Genomic DNA, 20,393 nt, shown 5'->3' with positions numbered 1-20,393 from the left:
TGGTACCGGTTTATTTCAGCTTGGAGAGAAACCTGATCTTTTCCAGCAAGCAACTACCACTTAACTTTTCATAAGCAAGACTACTAACAGGATCTTTGGTAAGACACTTATGCTAAAGAGAAATCCATCTTTTGCAATAATAGCTATTAAGAGCCATAAACTAATTGTAGATAATGGCCTACCATTCAGCAGCAGTAATTCAGCCACTTTATCAAGATATATGGATTTAAGTTGACCACTTTAGGACCTCAGTATGCATAGAGAAAAGGGAATAGATTGTGAAAAGACTTGTTAAAAGTAGCAAAGATGATCCTTAGTTGCCTACAGATTATGGCATTGAAATAAGAGTCTAGATTTCAAGTGAACTTTCAATGACCTCCTGTTGCAAAGAAGATAGTGAGGCAAAACAACTAGCAGGCCAGGAGGGGCTGGGCCAGCAGAGCAGCATCAGCTGAGCAAGTGGGAGGTCTGGTCCCACATCGAACTTCCTATGCTGATAAGTGGGAACTGGGGTGACCCGCACCATGCAAGACAGAAAGTCTGGGGAAACGTGGCTTATTTGGCAGGCCTTGTCTTAAGAAGAAGAAAGGACAAAGAAATGCAAAAGGAAGATAATATGGCCTACAGCAAGAAAAAATACATTTGAATATGCAGGCAATGGGTACAAAGTGGTATCGCTTCCTGCATATAACCGTTTGGAGGACATGCAGAGGAGTTGGTGTTGAGGGTCAGAGACCTTTCACACAATGGGTGATGGCAACCAAATTCTCCTTGCTTCAGTCTCAGAGCTGCATGATAACTGTAGGACATGAATTAGTCAACAAGAGCTGTAGGTGGGACTGAGATGTAGTTTAATTAATTCCTTGCCTTGCCTCCCATCTTCTGAGGACTGATTAAAAGAGAAACTAGTAGAACCTAGAATAAGGATGTCGTTTCTGTTCTACTCTTAACACTAAATATTTTCCTGCCTTTCTTCCATTTTGTCAACCTTGGTTGGTATGGGTAAACCAATACCTTCACAGCTTGCCTACTTTGATAATCCTGTGCTCCAATGACTGCGGAGTTGTTAAGCCTTTCCAGATGTAACAGCATAGTTTTCAGAAGGCTCCAGTGGCTGTCTCCTTACTGCTTCCAAGATATCCCAGATACCACCTCCAAGCAGTCTGGTGGCTTTCTTTTCACTCCACAAAAACATATTTCAAAGGAAAAATAAATTATTATTTTTTTAACATATTCAGTGGGTTCTTTCAGTCACATAGATAGAAAGCAGACACAGCTATGCCTTTATGCCTTTATTTTAGCTTTTCTCTCTTTTTTTTTTTTTTTCCCTTGCTAATAGAGCTATGGGAAACAGAGTTAGATTAGAAGGTTAAAAGGAGAGAAAGATAAAACACTGAGATCTAGTTAGTAGTCTCAAAAGGCAAAATGAGAGTGACCCACCCTGGTATGCTAACAGTTATGAAGCTGGTAAGTAAATATTTAGTAGGAAGATTGGTATAAATATTTAATTAATGAATTAATGCAAAAGTATCGGGCCTGATGTAGTTTTTTTTGAGGTTCCTTGAAAGGTAGATTATTTATTAAAAGCATAGTGTCTGGGTCCCTAACATGGAGAAAACAGCCCTGTCAGGGATGTGGAAGAGCAGGGGTGGGACGAAGCGGGCTCTGCTTCTCTCTTCTGTCACGGGGTATGTGTGGCACTGGATGGGACTATTTCATGCTATGCATGCCTTAGTAATGCATAGGGAGATGTTTATAAAAGTATTTGAGCAGTGAGGGAAACATAAATTGCACTAAGTAAAAATACATTAACAGTAAAAAATAATAAAATGAGTAGTTCAGACCAGGCAATTTACTTCTGAAACAAATGGCATTAAAAAATGTGTTACAGAGAAAAGGGAATAAAGGCACTCAAGATAAAAATGATGCACGAAGAATGCCAATCTTATAGTCCTGAGATACTGCCTAGGTCTTCAAAGACACATCCACACCTGTTGCCTCTTTGAGTGCAGAAATCCACCATTTAGGTTCAGCTAACCTGGTACCCCCACTCCCTTTTTCCATGCCTGAGGATGTAAAAGAGCATGACAGCTGCCAGACATTTCTGTGATGCAGACATTTTTTGAGAATTGTAAAGTTGGTTTTTTTTTTGTGAGGAAGGAATTGAACATGGGAGTTTGCTGATAATTCCCTTTGCTTCTCATGTCACTTGAAATACTTGTTTCCTCAGGTAAGCCCTTCATCCTCCAGCCTCTCATCGTTAAATTCCTCAGTCTTTGTCATGGCAACACCTGAAAAACCCTGACAAACCTCCTCCTTACCTTCTCCCCTTGAGAACACAGTCTGACCTCTCTGTCTGGTACCAGAGATGCTCCAGTAAGACTGTCATTCTTTTTTCAATTGGACCCACTTCACCCATTATGGAAACACAACTGTCTGTAGTAAAACACGATGTGTGGTGCACGGTGATGCTGTACAATGACAGGGACATGAATCAAATGTCTGAGAGATGAATAAAAACAATGTAAATTTAAATAGGAGGATATGATTATTGAAGGTGGAATTAGGTTTGGACACATGATAAGACTCCATTCATCTGTGAAAAATGCCAGAAGATTTTTTAATGAGATTTTGAGTTATAAACATTGAGACACCATCAGTCCTGGGGTTATAAGATTAGAGTTTGATTGTGTGTAGCTATGAGAATAGAAGTGTATATAGAGAACTGACCTACTGTAGAAAAGCAATTAGGGTCTACAGGGGGACTAATCAGCAAATAAAACAACTATGCAAAGTATCCCATGGCAAAAAAAAAATAATAAAAAAAATAAAAAAATTAGACACACTGTTATAATTTAACAAACACATGTAGATTAATTATGGTTGTGGGTGACTAGAGGCATAAAATGGTATAAAAGAAGAAATTAAAGCTCTAATAAATGTTGCTTGAACCAATATGCAGTTAGGCATAATGCATTGCAAAGGACAAGACAAGGAATGGGAAGGGAATTACTTCTGGGATCTAACTTCTAGATGCCGTGAACTGAAAATCAAAACCAACTTTGACATTTGACTTTGGGAAAGTGAGTTAGGAGGCTGAGAAATAGACTAATTGTATATAAGAAAAGCCTTACAAGTGTCAGTTTTAGAGCTATACTAGTATGCACCTGTTAAGTCCTCATATGCCTCATAAAAGGTAGTTTATGACGACTGAGGAGCCTTCATCTTGACCAGCACTGGCAGCTTTGGTCCAGGGGGCAGGTTTGTACAGGTAGGCACTGCAGTCATTTCCATGATACCAGTGGACCTTACCCAACCATAAGTAAGCTGTGCCACCCCTGCCTCTCCTGTACATCTGCCTTTTGCTGTTTAATTGATTTTTACGTCCTGCCAAAAGACAAGGAAATTGGACTGGGCTCAGCACTGTGGTTATGTGGTTGCTGGCTCAGGGCTGGTGTTTGACTGGTGAAATAATTATAGGGTTTTCTTGTCTCTACCTGCCAAAGACCCTTTTTACAGACCATGACCCTAATAGTTGAGCCTCAGACTTATGCACGCCTGGCACTAGTTGTCTGTAGCTGACCCATCTGTTATTTTCATCTGCTCTTCTTCTTTCAAGTTCAGAAGTTATGTTCTGAAATGTAATTCAGATCCCATTGCACCATTTTTGTCTTTCCTTTATGCAGCCTATTTAGTGTGGAAAACTGAAGGTTTAGTGCTAAGTAATTGTTAGCTTCTAGGCTAATTAATTTCTGCTAGCTGAAAGAGAATTTTCTTAACTTAAAATACTTTTCTCTGTTTTCTGAACTTCATCCTCAATGGATTAACTTTATAGATTTCTTTTTTGCACTAATTAATTCCATTGCCATTTATTTTCCCTCAAAAGAGTACTATGGCTGGTTATCACAGAGGCAAACAGAGTGCAATGAAGTAAATTTCTAAGGAATCTGGACTTAATGATTTTATGGACAGCAACCTTCACAGCTGTCTTCTGAGAGCAATGCCTACTCTGACCACAAAGACAAGTTTTGCTCAGCTGCACTGTAGTTCCACACGTCTCTCTCAAGGAGACAAGTTGTGATACTGTCTCTTCAGGTATAACAATCATCAAATATGTGGTAATAAGTTTTCCCAGGAGTAGTGCAGCAGCTGAAGTAAAATGTTTATCCATAAATATCCATTATCAGCCATTAATCAACCTAATGACATACTGACAGTACGTGCATTGTTCATGTGTGCAACATAAAGAAAGGATTTGACAAACTTTACTGTGCAAACTGCTTAATATTAAAAAGAAACAAATAGGTAAGTACGGCATATAACAGGAAATGTGCAGTCTAAAACTTCTGGCCTGGATGCAAATTTCTTGAAGGGCTCCCTACCCATGATTGTGTGTTCCACAGGTAAGTTCAGCACCCAGCTGAATGCTGAATTAAGCCCAATGGGCTGCCCTTGCAGCATTTGCTCCCATCAGAAACTTGTGCTCTGCATGGGAAGATTTGGCCATGGCTGTGTAAGTCCGGATGACTTCAGTGGAAATTTGCAGGGTGCTCATCATTACAAACCTTACTACTGGAGCAGAGACTTAGTGGAGCAACTTGTAAAATATTGACATTATCCCCTGGTAAAGCTCACTTGACTAAGAGCGAGCCACAAGGCACACGTATGACCTTTGTAGGGTGTGCGGCTTGGGCTTCCCATGACAGCGAGGTGCATTACAGCCTAAGAGCAGTGGTGGCAGATTTGTCCTCTTAAATCCCTGCTGTTTGGCTAAAAGTGTCTTCCAGCAGGGAGAGAGAACTCGGCAGGCAGAAGGTGAATCCTCCCATCCTAAACTGTGAACGGTCCCACCAAGGTGTCTGTTTGCTGGAGTTGCCTACCAACAAATGTAAACATGATTAAAACATTGTGCTTGTTGCAAGATGCTAAATAAAAACAGCCATTTAATAAAACCAATCCATTTTAGTACAATAAAATACATCAGGTATGGGATATTTTATGAAAATGTTTAATTCAACTGTTTCTTTGGAATGTAGTAGTCATAGTTTGGAAATTTAAGTTACAGTTCAGTTCTATGTGATTTTTTTTTATGCTACTCAGTGTCTGAGAATACAAATGTCATTTAAAGTTAAGGCTTCGCTGTTCATTTTGAAACAACAATTTACAAGTGTCATATTGTCATAGAAAATAAAAATTTCTGTAAAAAAAATTTGCACAAAGTTTTATGATGGTACAAAACATGAAGCAATAATATACCAGTAAAATGAAATCATTTTACTACAGAAGATTTTTATAGTTTTTCAATAAAGAAAAAAATATGTTATTTTACACTTTAAAAATTATGAAACAATCTAAAACAATATAAACTGAACATTTTGTAACACTGCCTTTACAAATTAATAACTTTATAAACATATATTTTTTTTAAATATATTTATCAGTGCAAGATACTTTTCAATGTAAAGTTGCAGTATCATTTTTCCTTTATTGAAGGGCATCTTTCATTCTATTACCTTCACAGAAATCAAATCTTCAGTGCTAGATCCTCATTATCATAGTAAGGTCTGAAGACCACAAAGGAGATATATTTCTTTTTATGTTCACTATTCTCAGTATGTTAAAGAAGAAAAAAAACACCAACCACCAGCTTTACTGTTCAAATAGATCAAGATGAAGAGCTGGTCCAGAATCTATTGAAATCCATGGGAATATTTCAAAAGGTTTTGGGCCTGGGCCCCCCAATGGGATTTTCTGTTCAAGGCAATATATGCATGTAACTTGCAGTCAGGTTAGTGGACTAGAAGTTTTTTCAGCTAAGGAGAACAGACCCTAACACCTGAATCACATGGTGGTGGTGTGCTGAAAATAGTTTTGAAAAATCCATTTTTTCTTTGGGTTAATTAACTAGCTGCTGTGATAACATTATGGTCAAATTACACTGTTGGATGTAATGCCTCTGACAAAGTGTCTCTTGGGACATTTCATGGACTAACTTCTAGGCCTAACTTTCAGGCCTTAGGTGTTCTGTCTCACCTTCTGGAGGAGCCAGGATCTAGAGCCTGGGGAGGTTCAGACATCTAAATGGGTGTTTGAATATTCACTATAGTCTCTGCCTTTAGGATTCCTTTGAAGTAGCAATTGTCCACTGTTTTTTCTATTGGGTCTTCCTTTAAAATATTTTCACTTTCTGAAATCATATATTTACCTCCAGTCTCCCTCCCTTTTCTTAAATTTCTAGGTTACTGGTGGATTTTTGACATGTTTTTCTGTTTTATGGTTCATATTGGTGAAATGATATGCTTCAAAACATATAATTGATACAGAGGGGTGGATTCTGTTGTTCTAGTAATTCAAGGCTGAATTAGCCCTTCTGTAGTCCTGATCCTGGACAGGATACTTCATTGCTCTACTACAAAAGCAATTTTGGAAAAGATTAACTCAGAAAGTCACAATTGCTTCTCTGACTCTACTTGGGGAATTCAGTCAGGAAAAGCAGGAGTTCAGCATTTGCAAGACATTCCTTTCCCCATGTTTGCATTGGTTTTATCTGCTGTTTGGTAGATACCCAGGGAAAGGTTAAGGCTGCCTTTTCCACACCTCCCCGGTGATGGCTGTGCTGTGTGCGGGTCACTGCCGAACACCCAGGGGTTCCCCTCACACCTGCAGGACAGCAGGATCCCTCTGGTCCCTCACCTCCTCCTAGGGACCTCTGAGGGCAACAAAATCTTGTTTCTTTTTACCCTGTTGGACCAGCTGCATAGGCTGTTGAATACTATTTGTCCAATAGTGTTTGTCCTAAAATATTAAAAAATTGCCACATAATTGTCAAACACATTTTCCCGACAGCTTACACTACTCAGCTCACTGAATCTGTCACTATCTGCACTTCTGGTCAAACAAAAACCTCCTGGTATAAAATGCCAATTGGATATAACAGGATGGTAAGAACATACCCTATATACACAGTGGGATTTTATTCTGCCCTCAGTACCCATGTGTAAATCTAATTAGCATTGATTAGCATTAAAATACATATTTACTGAGAGAAGAGAACTCTGGGTTCAGGTAGGGGCAGGAGGAGAAAAGTTTCTTATTTTAAAGGCAATCTTTTCAGTAAGGGAATAATTTTCCCTAGAATAATTAACAGGCAAGCTGTCCAGGTTAAAAGACATGTTTCATGACTTCAGGAAAAAAGATACTGTCACTTTATGCTGTTAAGAAGAAACCCAAAGTTCTACTTTGGAGGGTAAAGTTAAGAATTTTCCCTTATTTTCAACACAAACTCTAATAAAATCCTTTGCCATTACCAGCAAGTTAAAGCTGCAGTTTTCTTTCCTTGGCAATGGCAAATGCTTATGCAATCTACCCAGAGAGAGAGAGAGAGAGAGAGAGAGAAAGAGACGAGAAAGGGGGAGAGATTTTACATTTGAAAATACATTCTATATGAAAGAAAGAACAATAAAAGGGGATATTGCAGCTTTATACAAAAGGGTCAAGAGACATGAAATACAGAAAGCAGAACAATCGAGCCAGGTTGTCAAATCTGATTAGCCCTTGCCTTTCTGAAGCTACTTTCTTACACTAAAATATATTTTTCTTTTAGTCAGTGAGCCATCAGAATATGATTAACGACAAGGGCGTAACTGTGGAGAAGCAGGGCTGTAGTTAATGTTAACACAATGAGAAGCAGTACAAACGAAAAGGCACTTGAGAGGACATACACTAGCCAGTGCCAAGGACTTTTTTGTTTAGTTTTTAGGCAGTACACTCGGTTACCAGTTGTGTCTGATGATGGCACATAATCTTTTATGGAGTTCACAAGCACAAAATTTAGTACAACACTGAAAAACATCAATAAAATTTGACTGTATTGCTTTGTAAACAGAGCTGACACACTATATCAGTACTGATGCAGCAGTACTTTGAAAAAAATCCTAACCCTTCTTCGCCTATGCACAACACGAGCAATTATACACAAATACAGGTGCAGGAGTCCACTAAATTGCTGTTACTCCAATATTTTCTGGGCACTGAGCTACAGACAGCATGTCCACCCAAAGGACCCCACTGAATACATTTTGTGACAGCATCTTGGATTTTGCACAGTAAAAAACCCAATAAATCATTAACGGAAAACAAAAGAGAGGGAGAGAAAGAAAGACAAAATGAACTATAAGTCAATCATACTTGGTCTCAACACCAGCATTTGATTATTTCAAATAAAACCAACAGAAAAAGCAGACTGTACATGATTCAGATTGTTAACACAGATTGTTGTCCATGTTTATCGGTTACACACTCATTGAAGCTCCTGAGAAAAGCTTGGCTCAGTGTCATCAATGCACTTTTCAGCCTGTACAGTAAAAGAAGATCAACAGTTCCCCAGCATGACCGAGCTATGTCCTTCCATCCCGATTCTCTGAAATTCCTCCAGTCGCTTTATACCTTCACGCTTCCGAGTATGAATTCTGTGTGTTTAGTTTATCTTTTTTCAGTTTTACACCATCGACCAGTTCAAAATTGTAGTTCTCCAGTGCAGACAAGTTCCTCTCTGACATCCCATTGTGCCAACAGGCACAGTACAGGACAACTCCACAGATGGCTCCTAAAAGCACCCCAAGTGCACTCATGGCTATGATGGTAATAAGGATTGGATCTAGGGTCTTCAGGACGTTGCCTGGTTTCCTGGAGATGTTATCATCGTAGTCCTCGCCTGTATGGTACGGAGGTGTAAACCCTGAAAGGGAGTAAAGAATTGCAAAAATTTTCAGAACTGATTCTAGTTAGAACTTTGTTTGATGAGTTGGAAATTTGGAAAAAGGGCATCAAGTTTTTGACATAAATCGCTATATAATTGAAAACCTAGCTTCTTGGAGGTAGTCATAAATAGCTGAAAACTAAAATGCCACCCAAATAGTTGCTGGGTTTTTTTCATACTGTTCTCCAATCCTTGAATTTTCTGCATGTTAGTGGGGGTTTGATTCTGCCTTGGATTAAGTGGGAGTCTTGGGAATGAATAGCCAGACTTTTTGATTATATTTTGCCAGCTTGCAGTATTCAGCTTGAAAATGTTAATTAAATCTTATTCAGCTCAGTGTGAATTTTTACAGCCTTAGACATCAGTTTGTAATCTCCAGCCGTTTTGCATCCATCTCCACTTCACTGACTTCAGGATTGGATTTTGAGATGAAAATAGTGACAGAACCGACACAGACGAGCACTCTGCCCCCTTGTGTAAAATAGCCACTGGGTATCAGAACACTTTCCCTCAACTCTTTCAGTTTATGAAAGAGATCCAAGAAGCTCGAAAACTCTGCTAATTGTTGCAAGAAAAGCCAAAAAGTCTTTTTGGACAAACCCTGCTTTCACTGAAATCAATGATAGCATTCCTGTTGACTGTAACAGAACAAAATTGAGCTCACTGCCTGAAAGAGGCAAGTATATTTTATTATTGGGACAATATGACAATTATGATCCATTTAATGAACCATTTCCAGCTATCATCATTGAAAATGATAATACTTTGGTGGACTGGTCATGAAATTACATTTTCAGCCAGGTCTGTGAAACAATTAGCCTGAAGAGTTTTGAGCCTAATTACCTAGAAACTGTGCAAGCCGTAACTGGAAGACATAATGATAGCTGTTTCTTCAGCTATGGACAAGCCTTCTAGATAACAAAATATTAAGGAGCTATAGTGTGCATGCATATATATGAATACAGTGTAACAAATAATGTTTATAAAATCTGGAAGGTTTGAGATAAGTATAAATAATACGAAGTCCATAAGATTATATGACACAGAGGAATAAAACTATTACATCCTTCAAATAAATGTAAGCCTTCTTAGCATCTGGTCTAGATAAATCAAAAAGCCTTAATACAATATGCAGTTAGAGAACTAATCTATAGATAAATAAATAGAATAATCACATATTCACATGAAAATACACTTTAAAATTAATTCCCTTTTAACAATAACACAATTTTTACCTGTTTGATTACTCTCTGGGTCGTCTTCTTCATCTATTTCATTCTTCACATCAGTTGATTCTAATGAAGCAAAGAGAATTGACATTGATTATTAGGGTTACAAACACTGATTGACTATCATGCTGGCAATAATGGTATAGCAGATTTTCCTGCATCAGAGCATCATTATGTCAGCTTGACAGAACTGTTCATTATGACGGGCTCTGAAAATTAATGGAGAAAAGAAAGATTTTAAAATCCTCTCCACCTAGTCTTGGCACAATTTTATCAGCAGTGGTTTTCCATGCCTGGGAAAGAGAAATCAGTGTGATAAATTATCATCTTGTTCATTATATTTACAATTTTGGAGCCCAATTCTGTAACACTTCATCAGTGTAGGCGTAGTTAATCACAAGGATAGTTTCACTGACTGCAGTGAGACCACTTGTGTTTGGGCTTCAGACTGAGCTTTTGGCTTTAGCTCTCACAGGCCAAAATCTTTGCTTGACATTTGGTTTGAACAACCAAAACATGTGGAGGTAGGAACGAAGTTGCTTTCCTCTCACTTTGGAGTCAGGTAAATACCATGACTGTGATCCCAGCACCCTTCTTGGCACTGAGGACACTGTAGGAGGACCAAGCAGTGTGTCCTGCCTCTCTTTCCTGGTAACTGTCACGCTGGTGGCATATGATGAACTCCAGGAAATGGACTGTGTGATAAAAAGAGATTTACAGCCTTCTCATCCTGCCGTGAAATTACTATGAGGCTGAATTCTGTCATATTACCCTCAAAAGGTGAGTAACATTCTCTATTATTGCTCTCAATTGTGTTACCAATGTGGATGGCATAAGTTTATATTTCTAATGCTGAGGGTTCTCAGTTCTATTCCCTCTCCTACATAAAAGTCATTGCTTCATAAAGGATAGGGTTCCATTGTTTGTGTTTATCTGGGGTTGCTGCTGCCAAATTACATGCAGTATGCAATGCACATATGAGCAGCAGTGACTGGAATAACTCAAGACTGGCCAGAAATTAAAGGACTCAAATAGCATCTCAGGAATAGCCTTGCTCAGATTTGGAAAAGGCTATGTTCTAACATCATGTTCCACAGGTCTGTGAGTTGGTGACTACAGCAAACGAGTCACAACAAACTCAGAATTAAAGGACAGCAGAGGACAGAGCAGGGGCTGTTTTGCCCTATCTGTATATCCTGTAAGGGTTTGATATGGTCCTTTAAAATAGAATTCAGGTAGGCTTGGTAGTAAGTGATCAGAAAAGGGTGAAGAATTAAAATTGGATTTTGAGCATCAGTTATAACAGGGAAAAGCATTAGGAAAAACAAAGAAATTTAAAGAGAGTGGCAATTTAAAATATAAAGGGAGGTGTGAGAATGTGAACGTGCTGTGACCCGTGTCAGTAGGATGCCAGTTCTGGTTCAAAAGACTGCAGTTGCTGCAGTACTGAGGGGACACCAGTGGCACTTGCCATGAATAAAACTATGGGCCAGATCAGGATGTTTTCAGTGCAAAACTTCCTATATAGTTAGTAATTATCTATCCCTTTCTCACAGATAAAAACAGCTATCAAAACAAAATAAATAACATTTTGAATGAGATTTCTGTATGTTCTTTCTATTCATACTTACTTCGGCAATCCTCTTGTGCTACGTGATTGTCAATCTTAATATCATCCACAGCAATTCCTCCAGTTCCTTTTCCAATTTCTCCCTCAATAACCACCTGGAAAAATATGAAAATATTAACACTGTTTTTCTGTTAATACAAAGTTGTAGCATTCAGGATCTCTTAATTAGTTGTTAACACACATTTTCACTTGTCATGATGCCACATCTACATGTGCTTTGATTGTGGCCTGCCAATCTACACTGCATGCCTTTATGACCTTATATAAGTAAGTTGGATTTATATGTCATAACTTCATTAAAGACTTTTATATCAGCAGTAAAACTGTGGCAAAGATGCAGTTCTGTGACAGATAAGAAATTATTTCTAAACTATTTATTTGGCCTTTGATAACAAATTCCTTGTATCACTGTCATCTGAGACATCATGAAATATGCCACTATTATTACTGTCACAGCAACAGCACCTCATCTGTAGATATAATACTCTCTACATAAATCCTTCAGTGACATTTTCTGCTATGGTGTATAAAACATGACCAATAAGGTCTTTCTGGCCTCAGCTCTGTTTGTTCAGCTAGGAGCAGCCAAGCTCACCTGATAGTGTTTCACAGACTTGTGAAGAAGAACGCGTCCTTCTTTCCAGAAGTTTGCCTGGTGTCCGCTGAGGGTCCACAGCACCTGGTCATATTCATCTGGCTTTTGGTACCGCAGTTTGATCTTCAGGGTGCCCACGTGTGCGCCAGACATGTGGTACCAGAAAGTCATGCAGTGGGCAGAGTTCTGTGAGTAAATCACGGGGCTCAGCAGTCGGGCGACTTTGCCTTTCTGGCTTTCGTCAGCTTGTGAGTAAATGAAATTGCCATCTCCTACTGTGACAGAAGGACTGCGTTAGGAATAGTCACCAGCTTTCATTTTCTTTGTTTACCTAAGAAGCCCCAAACACCCCTGATCATTTTGCTTTCTTTCCATTCTGGTGGGTCAAGCCTTACAACTGGGAATGTAGGAGGTGTTGGTTTGGGAGCTCTAGGAAAGCTGACGTGCTCTAAGGAGTTTATTTCTTCTGGCAGTCTACTGGGATGTTTTGTGCACAGAGTGAACTAACAACGTGTTCACTACATAGCAAACACAAGGCATTTTCTTTTGCTCAGGGAAGGAGGCAAAAGCATGTCTGGTGTGACAGCATGTTCTCCATTAGCCAGTGTGCACCTCCTAGTTCAGGAGGCTAGACAGAAATCCCTTGGGGCCTACTCTACACTAATGGTGCAAAGAGCTATTTTTAATCTCTGTTTAAAGTAATCTGTGCTTGAGAAGGCAAGATTAGAATGGGGAGAACACTGGAGGATCAAATAGCTTTGAACAGGCTATGGTCAGAGATCAGGAACTGAGATCTAAACAGTGCTCCTAAATAGAGTCTGAGCGTTGTCACAAACAGTGCCAGAGTTATTCCCTTGATTTTGGCAATAATATATTGGACTTCGTGAGCTGCTTCCTGAAAGTGTAAGATTATGGCTGGTATTTTCTGAAGAGCATAATGGATTTATACACATTGAAATCTGAATCCCTAATACCCTTAACTTGGAAAATTACTTGCTTAATCACACTGGGAGAGAAGCACGTGGGAGTGCCATAAATTTGGTACAGAAAATTGCAAAGTAAGCTAATGACTACAGAGAAGCGCTTCTGATTTGAACCAGGCAGGCATGAGTAATGTACTCACACAAAAGGATGGAGATAGCATTTACTGGCATTGGTATAAAGTTATTTTGAAAGCAGGAAGGAGAAAAGAAATAATAAGAAATACTATTTCTCAAATGCTGAAATAAGTATATATATCTCTGTTTATACCAACACTTAAATAAAAGAAAAGTAAAAAAAGGTGAAATAAGATGTTTTGAAAGGGTGATGTTTTAGCAGCATTGGTCTTTGCTTATACATTATATTCTAGAATTTCATTTGAAATAATGTATAATTGAGATTTGCTGGATTGTAATGGTATAGTCCTGCACCAATGAAGAAGGGAAAATGAGCATTGCCACTCTGGGAAGTAGAAGAAGGACAGCGTAGTAAAAGGTGAACCAGGAACAAAAAAGAGTGGGTTAAACCCAATGGTTGGAAGAAATGGGCCTAGTAGATGAGAAAGAGAAATACTTTCTAACAGGAGACAAGGATGTTTTCTTTTACTTGTATTTTTCTGTAGGCAGTCAGAGATATCCTGGCCAATATGCATATGGAAGTATCTGGTCTTTGAAAGAATTTTATAGGGGAAGATGATATTAAATTGACAAAAAAATTTAGACTTTTTTTTTTTCTTCTGTTTTTCTGTCTTACTACAGTAACATCTTGTCCAGCTTCTTCAGCAGCAGTACTTGGGTCTATATGTTCTTTCCAACTTTGCTTCTGTGCAGAGGGCAGCACAACATGTGCAAATCTCATCAAAGAATGGTGATAGGGAAATCCAAAGAGAGGAAAAAAGAAAAATAATCACAGTATTAGGATGGCTGTCTCAGTTGGAAGACCTAACTCTGTCCAGATTTAATGATACCATGTATAATTTGAAGTGACATACAGCATATCCTGCTGTCTTAAAGCAATTGCTGTTGAAGAACACTTCTGTGGAGTTTCTTCAGCTTTATGCAAGTGCAGCTGAGAGCAAGATATGCCTGGGAACTGCTCATTGCAGTTCTCCCAGTATATAGGATGGTCTTGCTGTGTAGAGGTGAAACTGAGGGACTTTTTTGGGACAGTAGTGCTATTCAGACTGCTCATGGTCTGTGTTCACACCCAATCCACTCATTCAGTACTCGCTGTCATGTGAACAGCAAAACTGGCAGGTGAAGGTGCCCTTAGAGTTGAAGGAAAATTTTGGAAAATATTGAAAGTTAGTGCAGTAAGGAGCAAAAGGAGCTGCCTGTAAGACTTACTGAAGCTACAGCTAATGGAACAAATAAGTCTTCTGCACTAGCAGGGCCCAGTGGAAACAACAAAGTCTCATTTGAAGAATATAATTTCTTCATCTCTTGATTGAAGACAGGTTCAGTCTCTCTATAATCCTTGGTGGCAAAGTGCAGATAGCTCTCATTTCCAGAATATTATTGCAGTGCTGGGTCAGGAACTCTGTCTTCATTGTCTTAATTAGAGCTTTACTTATGCATGCCTTTTAGATTTTGTCAGTCTCTGGCTAACATAGCTTTTAACCTCCTTTCAATGTCAGATCCTACTGAGCCATTTCACTTTACATCAATTTTTCCACCATTACAGTCTTCACTTCAGCTAACTGCATTTAGTTAATTTGATGCCATTTATTTGTACAATGCCATTTATAGTCAAAGTATTATAAGTTTTTTCCCTGAAACTACTGTACTTGTCTTAAGATTCAATTGAAAGTGTCTCAGAATTTGAAAAGTCCAATTTTGTCTAATTTCCTTGTCATTCTCATTAGGCAAAGGGGTTGCAGAAGTGGGAAGGGGGATTAATCTCAACACATTTGATTAATCTGCACGTACGCAAGAGAGAACGCTAAAGCGAGAGGCTGTGCAGGTCACACAGTGGCCTCCCGTCTCCACTAGCCAGCAGCATATTTATTGCCTCATTATGCTGATCCATGAGTTAGATACTACAAAACCAACCAATCAATTTCCCAGGGTGATATTTCTGTAAAAACTCTGTGTGAGCAAAGGGGTGTCTATAATCTCCAACTCCTGCTGTAGAGGAGGAGGGTATGGAAATACATCCATCTGGGAAGTTTCACTTACAATACCTTTCTGTGGCAGGCAACCCCCGCAACTATAAACAGGAACAATGTGAGGTTTGTTTATGACTTTATCACTTGGTAAGTGATATTTGCAGAATATTTGGTCACTCCGATTTTTTTTCTATCCCAGGTGGTGTTTATCCAAAGGCAAGTCAGGAAAAGGGGATATCTTCAATTCCTGACAATAAATGATCTTTATTCCCCAACAGATGCGACAATTATGGTCAGTTGTGACTAAAAATAACAGGTTAGGTTGCCTAGAGAATCATCTTTGTGACTTTACATATTTTAGGTATAATTCACTCTCCTCTGGTTTTGGAAAGCATGTTGGTATTAAACAGAACAATCTCTTCCCACGTAAAATGGCTAAATCATGAACTCACGATTACCTGTGTGGTCTTGAATTGGCCCAGTTTTGCTTGTCAGGATTGCCCACTTTAAATCCACCTGGTTGTCATGCTCCCAGTGGCACAAAGTCTTTTGAGATCCCCAGCCAAAGGCACAGTTGAAGTTGTATAGTGGCAGCTCTGCACAGAAGGAGGGAAAAGGAGGGACGAAATGTGATTATTAATTGCATAATTCAGGTTTTCTACTTCAAAACCAAATGCATGCATTTGACCAATAACAGAGCCGTTCCTACTTGAGACTTTGAGAAGCCATGGCAAGAGCAGCCCTGCTGGTAAACAGATGAAGAATGACTATTTCTAGTAAATGATGTGGTTTTTTCTTGTCTCTTTATGATCCATATTTTGGGATATTTTTGTGGTTAGATTAATTCTTGTGATTTGCCCACATTATCTTATAACTTTGCTGTAATATATGTGACTCAGAAAGAAAGCTCTGGCTTACTCAACAGATATATTTGCTGGTTGCCACTATCTATTTGTACCATAATTGTGCAACGTTTTGCAACAACTTGCAATAAGATTTGGACAAAAATAAGAAAGGGCAGAAACACTAATGGAATGTCCTTGTCAGGAAAGGATTTCTGGTGAAATGTATGGTTTCAGTGAGGAACTTATTTCAGCACCTTTCAGAGAGTTAAGTAGGCCCACAAGATGGCAGCATTGAAATGGACAAATTGAGATGGAAATGGGACAAATGTGGCTGATTGCCAAATGAACTCAAAATAAGCTTCAAAACAAGCTCCATGTAAAACAAGGGAAGTCTGGTATTATGGTCAGGATGAGATCATATCTTGTTTTCAGCTTCTCTCCAATTCTGCCCAAAGGTTTAATACATAGTAGTTTATTTTCTTCAATAGAACTTGGAATTTGAATGGAAAGATTATACAAAGATAGCATAAAAATCCCTTGTATTTCTTATTTTCAGAAGCAGTTTGAAATCTTTTGGGCTTTTGGCTCCTGCCCCATTGGTATGAACATTTACCTCACCTTGAGCAATGACAACTCCCAGTAGAGCAATACCCTTCCCACAGCAATGTGACCAAATCCTGATTTCTTTTCTCAGGCATGACTCACGCCTTATTAAAAGAATAACTTAGGTTTACTTTAATGAGCTGCTTTGTGCAAGTATGAACTAAGAACAAAGGACCCTGTGCTCCCATCAGTATCAGCTCTGGGCTAAGAATTGTGGTGTTCTGCTTTCTTGCTCATGATTAAAAAAAGACAGGAAAGATAATGCAACCCCTAGAATTTGCTTTGTTTATTGTGGAAAAATACGGAGAAATATGGGAAGTGTGTTGGGACCTGTGGCTGGTCAGACTTTTGAGGTGGAGCTCTTCCAGTCTGAAGAGGCAAAGACCTCTTCTGTGTAGCAAGCTGCCCAGGGGCTTTTGAACTCGCAACCCAGATTTTAATGGAAAACAAACTAGAATATTAATTTTATCAACACAGAAAACCTCAGGTGAGTAGGTTGAGACAGAATGGATATAAAAAGGGTTCATCTGTCATTCTCTCCTTGCCTGCTGTGTCCTTGTTTGGCGGGTCCTTGCTCCCAGACACAGTTTTAACTCAACTCACTGGATTCCTGCATCGCAGCCCCTGTGCCCTCTCCCCTCTGGTCCCTAGATAATTTCCTTCTGTCAGCAGAGAGGTCTGAGCATACAGCAGCTCCTGCCCCTCTCCTCCACCTGTCAGTACCTCGGCTGTGCTGCGGCATCTGTCTGCACTGAGCCCTCATCCTTTGCTCCTTCCTTTCATCTGCACCATCCTGCCGGCCTCACCCCTCCCTCCCGCTGGCCTCCAGAGGGGTCTACTCCACTTTGTCACGAATACAGCATCCTAGCTGGGAACAAATGAATTAAACAGATAATGGCTGGCACAGGAATTCAATGTGGAGAAAACATGTTTCCTGGAGGACTCTAGCCATTTCTAGGAAAGGGGCAGATCGTGGTGAATTATCTCTCTTTAGGCTCAAAACGTTGAAGAAGCAGAACTAAGCCTGTGCGCATGTGAGTGCAGAAAGGCATTCCATTATGTTTCTTCCTTCAGTATAGGCTTTTTTTTTTTTTTTTCTAGACAATGAGGCCACGATCAAACACATCTTGCCCAAAAAGGGACAACTGAAAATCAAGGGGAGTTTTTAAAGAAACAGAGTGACACTGAAATGAAATAAAAGGTTTTAAGTTCATGAAAAATAGCCTTTCATTGTCAAGGAGGCCTAGGGAAATTATATTGCATGGCTTTGACATCAGAGCCATGAAACAGAACTTTCGAAAGGTCTTAGAAAACGTAAAACAAAATTAATCTTATTAATCCCAAAGGATTATATCATGCAAAGCTAGTGATAGCCTGTGTGGTATTCAAACCACAAGAAAGGAGAACAGTGGTAGACAGATCACATCAATCTGAAGATTGATAAATGAGCACATAGCACAAAGAGATTGAAAGGACTGGTATTGTTCAACTCTGAACAAAAATAAATAGCAGAAGACACAGGAGAAGTATGTACATGGGCAAAGAATCCAGAGAAGGAAGATTACAATATTCTGTTTTCTCCATTTCAAAGCCTGAGAACTGTGAGATATCCAGTGAAGTTCAATGCGGATCAAAGGAAAAAATTTGTCATATGATGTGAGCGATACTTGCTTCCCTGGAATGCTGCTAAGGCTGAACACATTTCAAAGAGAACTGGACACTGAAATGGGTAAGGAAAATATCCAGAATTTAATTGTTAATTCTAAAGTGCAGGGAGTGACAAAAGCCTTTTGCTTCATGGTCTAAAGCCAGATCTGAACACTGAGATTAGATGGAGAGTTTCAAAGCAGAGCTAAATTTCACAGCACTGTCTAATAAAGAATTTCTTACACTTTCATTCGAAATATATAGTCCAGAAATTGGCAAAGAGCCTAAGTCTGATATGCTTTGGCCATGCCTGTGTTCCTTGGCTTTGGACTCACAGACAGAATGGTGCAGCATAAAAATGAATGTGTTTTCCATGCAGAAATTAATGAGAATCCCCTGAAATTGAGCAGAATTTGACCAGTAACCTGCTCTCAGTTAGCTATTTCTTGCTAGGTTCCTATTGTTTTCTTAAAAAGTGTTTGTGCTAATATATTCCTTAGATGATCATAGCAATGGGATTGAAGGTCAAAGGCAAGGCATTTCAGAGTGCTCTTATTTTATGGGCTCCTTAAACATGCCATCTCTTATTGTCTCTTCTTATGTCTCTTCCAATGCTTCTCCCAGGGACCCATAAAAAGAAAAAATAGACCTGGTAGCCAATTAATAAGAGACACTTGTAGCATCAGGATAGGTTCATTAGTTGTATGGACAACGGATCTGCCCCAGCAAGAGACAGAAATAGTTCAGCACTTCTATTAAAGGTCCCAGGGAGCTGACACAGTAGCTCACAGTAAGCTACAAGCAATCTGTCCTCATCTTTGTCCTTGAACTATGGTTTCTGCTGGAAGGAAGGAAAGTAGGGACGAGTAGCAATTGGTGGGCTCCCTCTGCAGTGCTGGCCCATTCCCCTGCTAGGATAATTCTCCTGCCAATAAGTGATTGATCTCCGGGTTTGTGTGTATTGAGAGGATGAAGAAAACCAGCTATTATGTAACCAAATAGCAGCAGTTCAGATGAGAATCTGAGAGGGAGGTGTGATGAAATCCCATATGCCTTTTTCAAAATGTAGGGTACGTGATACTGAATTAAAACAGATTTATCCTCTCAAAGAATAACCAACAGCTGTACTTCTTGACCACATCTTGCTCACAGCTGGAACCATTACTGCACATGCACAAGAAAGTAATTTGAAAATCTAGTTGAGTGAGTTTCTTGCAAGTCCATTAATCTTTCGTGGCCCACAGACTTTGGCATATTTTTATAACTCCTCCAACAAGAGGCAAGAAGAAGCATGATGACATTAAAGATGCTATGAAAATTCTCTATAGGATGCTCTTGCCAAAGGGTAAATCAGCATTAAAATGGGAAATTACAAACATAATTTGGACTACTTCAAAGTAGTATATTGGGTCTGATTTCTATTTGCATTTCACCTTTTTATGCCACTTATGTTGGCAGCACAGAATTACCTTAAATGATAGTAAATGATAATTTAACTGCTTTAATATCCCTTTATTGATGCAAAGTTGTACCATCGTGAATGAGAATCAGACCTATTCTACCTTTAAATGATTTCTTAGCATAGATCTTAACCTCAGGATTTCTTAGTTATATTTTTCTGAAACAGCTATTAAATGTGTGAAAACCAAGATACTTTGAACAGTCTGCTTTACAAAGGACTGAGCTTACACGCTGAGAGCACATAATGTAAATGAACAGCTTGCTCTGTATGCAAATAGATAAAGAGTCAAGCATTGCAAATAGTCCTTTGGAACTGAAAGAAATGTGTTCAAAAAACCTGTATATTGGTGAGTCTTAGGACTGAGGCCTGAAAGTTACTTACCTTGACAGATAGATTTGTTAAAGGCATCTTTTTAAGTCTGAGGAGGAAAGCAGATCCTCTCTTAAAAGAATTCCAAACCTTTAAACATTTTTAGCAGTTTGAAATAATGAGTTGGGTTTTTTTGTGTTTTTATTTTATTATTTTATTTTATTTTA

General features: G+C 39.0%; 1 protein-coding gene across 1 annotated transcript; it reads right to left on the bottom strand.

The window, feature by feature from the left end:
- Positions 1-7,019: 7,019 nt before the first annotated feature.
- LOC104524205 (neuropilin-1-like) lies at positions 7,020-12,419 on the bottom strand. Its single transcript, XM_010167004.2, has 4 exons — positions 12,213-12,419; positions 11,619-11,712; positions 9,994-10,053; positions 7,020-8,737 (listed from the first exon to the last, which is right to left on the bottom strand). The coding sequence occupies exons 1-4, from the start codon at positions 12,381-12,383 to the stop codon at positions 8,448-8,450; spliced, it is 615 nt and encodes a 204-aa protein (XP_010165306.2). The 5' UTR covers positions 12,384-12,419; the 3' UTR covers positions 7,020-8,447.
- Positions 12,420-20,393: the final 7,974 nt, after the last annotated feature.

Source organism: Antrostomus carolinensis, unplaced genomic scaffold (genome assembly GCF_000700745.2).
Source record: "Antrostomus carolinensis isolate BGI_N321 unplaced genomic scaffold, ASM70074v2 scaffold45910, whole genome shotgun sequence".
In the NCBI taxonomy this organism is placed as follows: Eukaryota; Metazoa; Chordata; class Aves; order Caprimulgiformes; family Caprimulgidae; genus Antrostomus; species Antrostomus carolinensis.
The sequence above is the reverse complement of the archived record's forward strand: the minus strand, read 5'-3'. Positions and strand labels throughout refer to the sequence as shown.

Coding starts and splice junctions, on each gene's coding strand:
- LOC104524205 (XM_010167004.2), bottom strand. CDS start 12,383: ATGACTTTCTGGTACCACATGTCTGGCGCACACGTGGGCACCCTGAAG. Junction 10,054..11,618: donor AGCACAAGAGGATTGCCGAA/GTAAGTATGAAT, acceptor TTGCTTCATTAG/AATCAACTGATGTGAAGAAT. Junction 8,738..9,993: donor CCCAGAGAGTAATCAAACAG/GTAAAAATTGTG, acceptor ACTCCCTTTCAG/GGTTTACACCTCCGTACCAT.